At 32.6% G+C, this 11621-nt stretch overlaps 1 protein-coding gene across 1 annotated transcript; it reads right to left on the bottom strand.

Moving 5' to 3' along the window:
• Positions 1-3536: 3536 nt before the first annotated feature.
• Positions 3537-7267, bottom strand: LOC140967755 (26S proteasome non-ATPase regulatory subunit 14 homolog). Its single transcript, XM_073428485.1, has 6 exons — positions 7025-7267; positions 6635-6812; positions 5356-5437; positions 4795-4971; positions 4553-4720; positions 3537-4032 (listed from the first exon to the last, which is right to left on the bottom strand). The coding sequence occupies exons 1-6, from the start codon at positions 7155-7157 to the stop codon at positions 3841-3843; spliced, it is 930 nt and encodes a 309-aa protein (XP_073284586.1). The 5' UTR covers positions 7158-7267; the 3' UTR covers positions 3537-3840.
• Positions 7268-11621: the final 4354 nt, after the last annotated feature.

Raw genomic sequence — 11621 nt, 5'->3', positions numbered from 1 at the left:
TTTATTTATTTATTTTTATCTATCCCGTTCTTGAATATTATAAGGCCATCATCAGTAATCGCGGCAACCGAACACTCAATAATTTCGTTGTTGTTGACAGGGGCCCAGCCAAGATTCAAAATTATCTAGGACTGGCTTCGTCTCATACTGTATTTAATAAAATAAATAATTAATTAAAAATTTTAAAATAAAAAATATGTCAACATTGAATTCATGAAAACATAGAACAAAAGTATTTAATATTTAATATCTTCAAAAACATGTAACTAAAACACTATTGAAGTTGTGCTCTTCGATTCATTTTAGAATAAAACTCATTAATTATTAAATTGTTATCAATTTGTTCAACCAAATCTCGTTCGATGTATATTACCATAGAATCTCCGAAAAACTATGTTTCCATCGTGTTACGAAGAGTTATTTTAACAAGTTTCATTGACGAAAATACTCGTTCCGTTGTTGCTATAGAAACGGGACGAGTTAAAACAAGACGAATCAAACTGTCAATTAAATAAATATATCATATTTGATAAATAAGTTAACGACGTAGATAAAAATATATAAATCACGTATCAATCAAATCGTAGGTTCCTGACTTATTTGTCTCAATTAATCTTCAACATAATTCAGAAATAGTTGATAAATTCTGAAACCTTTCATGGCCAGCAACATCAAGTTTATACTGATCAAATTGCATTCTCAAGTTATGCAAATCTTGTAAATCGAAATCAAGATAATAGAATTTCTCAACAAGTCGATAGATATAATCAACATTAAGAAGCTTAAAGTTTTTTTTATGTTCCAAATCACAACTAAGTTTAAGAAGTTTAAATGTCTCATCCTTGAATATATTATTAAGCTCTTCAACTTGAAAATCTATTGTAGCTGTAAATACATCAAATCGATAGTGGTGCTCAACTCTACGTGATTGAATCATTTTGTTGACAAGAACGACATGTACTAGATTTTAAAAACCAAAACCAAAATTCCAATAAAACAAATTGATTTTTTAAATTAATTCAGCTCGATAAGTTATTTGGGTTGAAATCGATATTTTGTTCACCCATAGACTGAATTGATGTATGACCTTATCTTAATTCCAAAAAAGATTTTTCAATTTTTTTACTCTTAAGAATCATTGCGGTTAAAAACCAGAGTAAGTTCACATCATTTTTTAAAACTAATGGTAAAAAAAAAATGACATTGACAAACATCAAAGAATAATATGGATATTAATAGAAAACAAAAAGTTTGATACATCATTTAAGTCATTATGCACAAAATTCAAATCATTGATAAATCATATAATATCACATGCTATGATTCACATGAAAAACTAGCGCAATCTCTCAAAATCATTATTTTATTTTTCTCAAAATCAATTATTATAAACATACATTAGTTCATACTTAAAAAATTAAAATTCTATAAAAATTTTATTATTAATAGAAATTAAATAAATATATAATAAAATATGTAGTAACTGCATAATTGTATTATCATATTAGTTAAATTTAATATATTTGTATATTATTGTAAATATAGTCTAAAAATATATTTGGAACTTAAAGCTAATTTTAAAAATCAACTTACATTAAAGTTCTTTAATTTTTTAAGTAAAATGCGAACGAAAGTCAAATTTAATTATAAATATTTACAGAAGATCATTTAAAAAAAAATTACTCATAGTTAAAAGTTTTTTTTTCGAATTTGTATCAATAAATTAAACATAACAAAACACAAAAATAAGTCAAAAATAAAAAAATACAGAAAAACCAAAAAAAAAAATTATAAAATTTGGATGGGGCTGGAGCCTAGCCTAAGGGTGGCTCCGCCCCAGGTTGTTGACACTTTTGCTTCTTGTTATTTCATAGATTTGTTTTTATTTTCTTCGGAAAATACATGCTGCTGAAAAATATATTTAATCAATTTGAGAAAATCATGGATAAACAATTTTCCTTCTAAATCTGATTATCTTAATGAGCAATAATTGTGCAGTCTGTCCACCAAGGCTTTATTAAGTAATGACAAAAAACAAAGAAAACGAAAAGATTAAATTAAAGGTTTGGATTACACATCTTTCTGGTAAAGTGAGAGGCCATGTCCATGCGACCCCGATGAAGGAAAGATATGAGATAAATTAATTAATTTTTTTTTATTGAGATATGGAAGAGCCTACGTGGAATGCGAAATTTGACATGCCCTGGATCAATTTTTACAGTGGTTTAATATGTATCCAAAGTTTTTTGAAGCAATTCTACATAGAGTATCATGAGGGGGTTCAACAACATGTGTGTGCCCATCACGACTAAACTATAAGGTATTGGTCAAAATTTAATTCAGCGGCACTACAAAGATTTTTTATATAATTATAATTAAGGACGATAACAGGTCAGGATTGGATAAAATTTTGTATCTTCTGTCTACGTCCTCATTTATTTATCAACATTTGTGTCTTCGTCGGATATTTAATTTTATCATCATCTTCATACTCGTCCGGAATTGAATATCATATCCTCTCCAAATATGTTACCATCACTTATAATTATATTTTCTCAAATTTGAACTATTTCGAATAACCTATAATGTGATACTTCTTGTCCCACATAGTAGAAATTAAAGATTTCAAATGAGTTTATAATTGGTTACAATGAGCTTCTATATCAACTTGGTTAATCATTTTCGTAAAGCGGGAACGAATATAAAGTAGTTGCTATAGGGTTCCATTTTGCAATCACGCATGCACGGGCGCAAGTCCAGGCTCGGGATGTGACAAAATTGTATCAGAAAAGGTCACCGACAAGGAACACTGGGAAATAAGTGTTATGCGGGGCAAAATGCTATGTGCATGAGAGCCACCTCTTGAACCTGCGGGGCAAGGTGCTACACGACAGAAGCCACATATTGAATCTATAGGAGCTACCTCTAGATTCTCGGCGCTGGTGGATCAAGAGGTCAGGCCACGACAAGGACGTCACGTTCTGAAGAAATGGTGATTGTGATATCTCTTGTTCCACATAGTAGAATTTTAAGATTTAAAATAAGTTTATAATGTGCTACAATGGATTTCTATAACAACTTGGGTTAATCATTTTTCGTAAAACGAAGACGAATACAAAAATAATTGCAATATGGACCCATTGCGCAGTCACATAGACGCAAACCCAAACTCGGAACGTGACATATGTAAGTAAATGGTTGAGAATAATTAATAAAAAATAAATATAAAAATCAATAAATTAAACATTATAGAAAAAATAAAAAAATATTAGAAAGAATTTATCAAAACATCATCCTAAAAAAATTACATTAACTGATAATAATAATTTTCTTTTTTTCATTCAGCTATATCATTAAAAAAAACATATTAAAATTAAAATCATATCGAAAAAATCACATATATATATATATAAATTTAATCGGATATTCATGTCTTGGATAAATAATATTTAAGATCCGTTTCAATAGTAAAAAAATCTCTTTCATATCCTCCTCCGTTCGGATTGGTTATCGATTCTCCTCGAATTAAGAGGAAATTACCATCCATAAGTATAACATCCAACGGATTCCCACTCCCTGCGTATTCTCGAAAATAACACAAACATTACATAAAGGCTGCGAATTCCAATGCAAAACTACAGATTGGTCCCTGCAAATACTAGTTTTTATCAATTTCATATGGACAGAATGGGAATACCGTCACCAAGTAAAACCCAAAATCAAGACTTAAAACAGATGCTCTCTCACAGGATACAAAAGAGCTGATCAAGGATAGGGGACAAATTAAGAGCCAAGAACAGTTGATAATCGGCATTTTTCCTAATCTCACAGCTCCGACATCTAGAAGACAACAGTGTCGAGCATTGTACCCAATGTCTGAACTATATTTGAAGACATCAGGTTCGAGACATGTTCCTCCAGATGTTTCTTTGCGTCCTGTCTTCCCACATTAGCAATGGCTAGTTTTTCGGGTGGCAACTCATCTTCTTCCTGAACGGCTTTGTTATATTTGATCCCTAGATTCAGCATCTCCTGTACAATCAGGGGGAAAAAAATTTAGTTAGTACAGGAGAGTGGAACCATAACCATAACAAGGGTGAAATAGCATGCTAAAACACCTATATCTGGCAGCATTTGATACACTGAAAATCATAATCAAATTGTACCTCTGAAGTGTTAATATCACAAAGATGTCGAGAAAGAATCAACGTCATCTGATTATTTCTACCATCAAAACCTCGTAGTATTTCTTATTGCAAGGCAACCAAAAAACAATACTTTATTGTCTCATGGCCTAACGTTCACAAAATCACAACAGTAAGACAATTGCCTGACACATTATGACAGCATTGATCGATTCGGTATTTTTACCAAGAAATTATCATTTTCAGATTTCCTGTAAAAACCAGACTGAAAGTAGAAATATTAGTCTGTCAAATCTGGTGAGTGAATTTAAAAGCCTTGATCACAGAACCACTATATTTGTAAAATTACTTGATTCATGATTATCAGCTTGATGTTAAAAAAAAGAAAGAAAAGAAAATGAAAGTACCTGGACTGTCTGCTCATTCGTTTTGGAGTGAGCATCGAACCGCTGAAGGGTCAATCCATCTGTCCATTTCTTTTTGTGAAGATTCAGGAGCATCTTTTCCTCCAATTCATTCTTTCTATAATTTATGGCTATGGAGTAATAATGCCTGTTCAAACCATGAATTAGAGCCTGCAATAAAATCAACTCATTAGAAACAGAGTAAACACACTGAAATAAAATAAACCAAAGGCTTGCTCCATTACTTGGATAGATGGCTTATTAAGATGGCCCAAATTGGAAGTTGTCTGTCGTGGCTCTTGACCCAGCATCATGGTTTGGGGATTAATCAGTCGAAAGGCATCTATTACCACCTTCCCTTTAACACTCTGAATTGGATCCACCACCACTGCAACCGCCCTTTGATTTAAAGCTTCAAAACTCTTAAGTGATGCAACAGAAAAAGGAAAACTTTGAATGCTCAAAGATATGCGATTAAAATGAAAATTAGCTCAATTAATCATCGTATATAAGCAAGGAAACAGTTTATACTGTGTCTCACAAATACTAAAACAAAAAATACTGCAGGCAAAAAGTCATACAGCAAAATATAATGTCCCACCCTACACAGATAGGACCAGAGTACAATCAGCACAATGCAAGAATGATATGAAGTACGAATAAAGGGCCAGGGATCTTAAAAGAATATCCAATATCTTTAGAAAACATAATCACAAGCAGCACGTGTACATGAATAATATAGCATCATTCACCACCAAACTCCAAATGACTGGTACATGAAGCAACAAATAAAGAAGAGCATATACCTGCTGTGTGTTAATGTCAACACCAGAAAGCCAACACCCAAAACCAGGATGTGAATGGTACCAACCCACCACCATCTCAGGCCTGAGACAAGGAAAAGATCAATGTTCAAATGTACTCATCACGAACAAAAATGTACACTGTAAAATCTAAATGAATCTTTTAAAAACAATCCAGAAACCTTTATATTGAATAAAAAGAAGACTTATAAGATACAATTCGTCCAGAATCTTATATGAAATGTAAATCAAAGTTAATGATTTGAAACAATTAAACACCAGTATAGATCCATATCAATCAGTTTTATTGGCAATAAATCCTTCATTTAGGTCAATATAAAATCAAAACATAACATTGACGTTGGAAAATGAGTAAATCATATAAACTTTGGTCCCTAGAAATGTTCACATGCCAATGAACCCGTTCGCAGTCAAGGTGGAACCAAAAAACCAAAAACACACCATAGATCGGTGACAGTTGACACACTTACCAGGAAGTAGTCTTGTCAATAAAATGCTAAACACCTATCACTAAAAGTATTCTGTTTGTGATTTGATGATTGTCTTTGGGTTGACTTATAGGACTCTAATATATTCTATATCAATAAAAATTTTACTTTTGCTCATAAAATCAAACATAAAGTTTGACTTTAGCCAAAAAGCATTTGTAACAATCATATTATTTCACACCTTCGAATTCACTGAAATGCAAGAAAAAAATATGGTTCCTATTTGGAAGACTAAAATGATAGAATTCTTAATTGTATAAGAGTTTTCTATATTGGGTTCAAGCTAAGCCACTGTGGTGTCATTGTTAGTCATGCTGCTGTCAGGAGGTGGCCGCCCCCCAGGTAAGCAAATAGATCCTTTCCATATAAAGAACTGAACAGGGTTCCTGATGTGGACAAAAGGTAGAAATTAGCTGTAAAGAAAACTACTTTTGAGTTCCTATTTAGTGAATCAAAATGAACGATTCTGAGGTAATCTTATTCACAAATTTTCCCATTTCATCTACCTGCGTCAGTGACAGTGACCTGGGATTCCAAACGCATTTGTGAACCAAAATGCTGATTGCTTGATAATTATTATACACATTTTTCTTCTCATTCACCCGACCCAACAAACAACAGTAGGTTACGATATCCTACAGCTTAAAGTAGATTTCTTCCACTTCTAAAACAACCCAGTCTCCTTCCAATTGCCAAAACAACAGAGCAATGCTCCAACATAACAAAATCTAAAAAGCAACAGTGAAAGTTTGTGATAGCATTTTTTTGTTAACCTTCCAGTTTGTTTGAGCATATCCAGCATATTAGTCTGAAACACATGATCCACCGCTTCAACGCTAACCCCAGTTCCACTTTGGGGCATTGCAAAAACGTCAACAACACGCACCGTATACTCGTCCACAAACTCACCCAGCATCAGCCCCATCACTTCCATCGGCACCCCTGCCCTACCTATAATCAATGAAAAACACACCCAAAATACCTCGATAGCATCAATACAAGAAATTCTTCATTGATAACCGTTTAATAAATAATCATTCATAACAAAATAGCAAGACTTACCCTGCTTGTCAACTCAGCCGGCGGCAAAGGGATAATTAATAGTTATTCGTAATAAAACCCTATAATTTGCTCAAAAATGATAAATAAAACCTTAGATTTACCGTGTTTAAGCATTTTGAGTAGCGCCAGCGACGAGATGTAGACTTGTTCGGATGAATCGAGTGTGGGTGAGTCCGGCGGCGGATGACCCAGGGCTCCACCGGCTCCGGCGAACATTCTTTGAAGTCTCTCCATTCCCGACTTCGCCGCTCTTCCCTTTCTCGCTTTTCTGCAAGTGTTAATATACTATTTGGGTAGCCAGCTGATCTAGAGTTCTGAGAATGGCTTGGAGTCAAAAGAGAGACACGCAGAAGATATCAAAATTCCCAATAAGACCTCTACGTTCAACCTAATTCACTTTACCTCCGATCGTGTGATGCACGTAACGTTATTTTATATGATTATTAATTAAAATTAATAAAATATGAATATTTGAATAATAGTTTTTTTATCTACGCGATGCACATAATTTAATTTTATTTTATTAATGATTAAAATTAGTAAGAGATAAGCATTAGAATAATCATTAAAATTATTAATGTTATATATAGAATATATTAAAATTTTGAATATAAATATAAATTTATATTTTTATATAAAATAATATTTACAATATGTTAGATAATACTCAAATTAAGATAATAATCATATGTTGTCAAACTGATTTATTTATCATTGCATTTCATATATTAGTTGAGTGTAACTGTTATTAATAAAAAAATAGAAAAAAACATTTACAAAATCATATATTATTTCATCTATCAAAACTTTAAAGAACAAATAAATATTTTAAAAAATAAAAAACTTTGAAAATGATTTTTCTTCCTATAATAGCTTCTTTTAATGTGAAAATGTTCATCTTATTCAATGATCAATTATCCAAATTTTGTCTTTTTTTTTTCTTCAATTTCACCTTTATTGGGGAAGACAAATCTGATATTTTCTTGGCACTTTTTGTTCCTCACGAGTTCTTTAATCCAGAATATAACGACTCCATCATATTTAAGCAACTCTTTGACCTTTGTAGGATGGCTTTCTGGGGTATCTTTGATTCTCATTTGTTGAAATTTTTTTGATGTGTCTGTTGCTCATATTCTTTTCAATTTTTTTGACTTATCTGGTTCGAAATATGATAACTTCTTTTTAGTACAGAAGAAGATGCATCCTTGATCCTCAGGGAGATGATTCATCGTGGTACGTTTAGCCCTTTCATTAACAAACTGATTCTTGGATTTGAAATCATGGTTCTTTTTCAGAAGTATTGGTTCTTTGGCCTAAAGGTCATGGACTCCTCCACTTCTCTTGAGTAACTCCTCTTGTTCCGGTATTGATTTCTCCAATTCTAGTAAGTCAACGTCGAGTTTATTGGTCAAAAGTAAGAAGACTCCCTATTTGCAAATGACCCATTGGCCAATATATATGATGACTCCCAGCAGCGTAAACAACTATTTGGCCTCTGGTAAGCTGACTCCCCTGAGTATCCTTGAGTCCTCTTATTTTGGTTAGGTGATCTAGCAATAATTTCTTGTCTCATTAGCTCTGAATTCTTCATCTTCGTTGAGAAGTGTTGGTTACTCGATATTCTCATGTGAGAATGACTCACTAAACCTCTGCGAAACAACTCCCCAAGATGCAGTTGACTCTTTGGGTTGATTCCCTGATAGAATCTTCTATTATACAATTTTTCTTCCCATCATCGGCATGATCAAACCTTCATTTCACTTCAAAAATCTTTTCTTTAAAGATCCAACATTTCTTTATTTTTATTCTTGGAGTTACCTGCTCCACATTTCCTATTTCATCCAAAGATGCCCAAAAATCTGTAACAATTATGCCCACGGAAGCTACAGCCTTCATCGATGGACGTTGCTTCTTTCTCTTTGGGAAATTGAGTATTCAATTGTTGATTTTCTCCTGCAAAATATTTTTCAAATTACAACAAACTTTAGTGGAATGAAACTTACAGTATTATTTGTCTTTCGTCTCCATTCTGGACGTTTGTGCCTGCCGATCATATGCTCCAGTACTTACTTCTTAGAAACCATACATGGTCGCATCTTAAAACTCTCCAAGATGTGTTAAAAGTTAAAACTCCCTGAACAATTTTCTTCGCACAATTTTCACCTTTGATTGATATCTTCTGCATGCACGTTACTTGACTTATTTAAATTATTTTAAATTATTAATGGGCTTTTTCATGTTAATTCAAATTTTTTTTATTTTGCCTAATTAATTTGGACCAAACTAAATTTAGCTCATTTAATTCAACATTTAATAGGCTTGTGATATCGGGTCAAAAATTTATTTTTAGTGCAAACACATGTTGATCAACCATGTCTGCACTTGTTTGCATGAAAATATCTATAAGTTTTCACCTACCTACGAGAATCAATGCTCACATATATCACCAAAAACCGCCCATAGTCCATAGGCTTAATGACGAAGAAGCCTATATTAACTTCAGAAACTTGTTTGGTCAATTTGCAGAGAGCAACTAAAGTCCGCAGAATCATAGTTTGTTTGTTAGAAGAATAAGCATAAATGGTATGTGAAAGGAAACATGTCTTTCCTTGCAAGACACAAATTTCTCTTAAATTATTTTCTTTTTGATAAGATTTTTCATAAGAAACTGTCTTTCTAGATATAGAGTTTCTTAAACTCTAAATTTGATATGTATTATTTGGAATAATTTTTTTCTTGATGAAAGACGACTATTTTTCTTATTTTGTAGGAATTTATCCAAGCCTATCAAGATCAAAATAAAGTATATATAATATGAAGAATAACCAATGCGAGAGTGGGGTTGAAGGTGCTAGAAAGGCGAGACAAACAATACACAAGAGAATTTTATGAAGAACTCGCAAAGACGAAGCATCGTTGTTTTCCTGTGTTGACGTAACATGTTGGAGACATTTGAATACAACATTCGTACAAAGTTTGATTGAAGAATTGTTTTATCGCTCCGAATATCAGACACATAGATTTGCATTATTGTATTTTGGCTATTTTGGTAATTGATATTTTATTATGCAATTTACTTTTTTGACTTGTTAAGGAAGATAATTTTTCATTCTTTCACTAGTATTGATTTTGTAAACTCAATTTCTTTTAGTGATTATTTTGTCATGAGACATCGCACAAGTATGTTCACTTGTGCATAAATATCTCAGTGTTATTTAATTATTTTGTGTTATATTATTCTGCTTCATATTATCTCAAGATGTTACAACATCCGAGACAACACTTATCTGATACACACAATCCTTACCGTTATGTTAAACATGATACTTTCACTTAGTATCAGAGCCAACTCTTGATGTTACTAAGTGTGATTCTGATTATTTTTGTTTAACAGGTAAAATTCAATGGACGTGTTACTTGCCAATGCCGCACTATGATTACCTGTATTGAATGGATCCAACTACGCTTTTTGAAAAGTCAAAATAAGATTTTATATTAAGTACATAGATGGAAGAGCATAGCAACGTGTTGTCGATGGTTGGACTCCACCAAAAAGAGTTAATGAAAATGGTGACAGTCTGACCAAACCAGAAAGTAATTGGACAACTGATGAAGTTGAAATTTCGAACTACAATTCAAAGGCATTGAATGTCATCTTCACATCAGTTGATATAAAAATGTTCAGCCTGATCATCAACTATGTTTATGCTAAGGATGCATGAGAAATCCTTCAAAAACATTGTGAATGATCTGAAAATGTACGAAGAACAAAGTTAAGAATGCTAACCTCTAAATTTGAAAGTTCGAGGATAGATGAAACTGAGACAATCCTTGAGTATGATCGTCGCTTGAGAGAGATATCCAATGAAGCATTCAGCCTTGGTGATCCAATTTCAAATGAAACATTGGTCAGTAAAGATTTACGATTACTTCCTGAGCGTTTCAATATCAAGATCTGTGTAATTGATGAAGCACAAGATAAAAATCAGCTCGCACCAGTTTCCTTCGTACTTTCGAGATGAACATGGACTTACAGAAGAAGGAAAAATATAAGATTATTGTTTTCCAAGTTTTTTATGACTCCTACAATGACCTTCTTCAATTGTCACTAGAAGTCAATGATTCGGACCTATGTGAAGAATCTATCTTTTTCATCACAAAGAAGTTTGGAGATTATTTGAAAAAGAATAGAGACATATAGAAATCTGGACAACAATCTAAGTTTCCAAGTCTAACTACTCCTGAAAAACTTTCGAAGGTTCTCATCCTCACAAGGACAATTTCGGCAAAGGAATGAAGGTAAAAATCAATCTGATCCTAAAAGGTTTGATTTCGTGCAATGTAAAGAGTAATGATTTTGGACATTATGCGAATGAATGTGCGAATAGGCTTGACAAAAACGAATGACTTAATGTTTATTTAAGTGATGGGGAATATGATGAAGAGCAAAAATATAACTGCACTTTTGACATTGGTTGCAAGTCAATCCATTGCTTCTGGTGTTGCAACACTTGGCCAGAACATCACTCAAAATTCAATATGTCTCAATGCTACAACTCTTGGAAATTCAAGTGATCATGAAGATCTCGAAGTTGATGGAAATCACATCGAAAAGTGTACAAAAATTATATGAGAAGTTCTATGCTGATTGGATCATGAGAAATAAATTGAACACAACTTTCTCAAAGGAAAATACTG

This window comes from Primulina huaijiensis, chromosome 2 (assembly GCF_012295235.1).
Source record: "Primulina huaijiensis isolate GDHJ02 chromosome 2, ASM1229523v2, whole genome shotgun sequence".
Taxonomy (NCBI): Eukaryota; Viridiplantae; Streptophyta; class Magnoliopsida; order Lamiales; family Gesneriaceae; genus Primulina; species Primulina huaijiensis.
The sequence above is the reverse complement of the archived record's forward strand: the minus strand, read 5'-3'. Positions and strand labels throughout refer to the sequence as shown.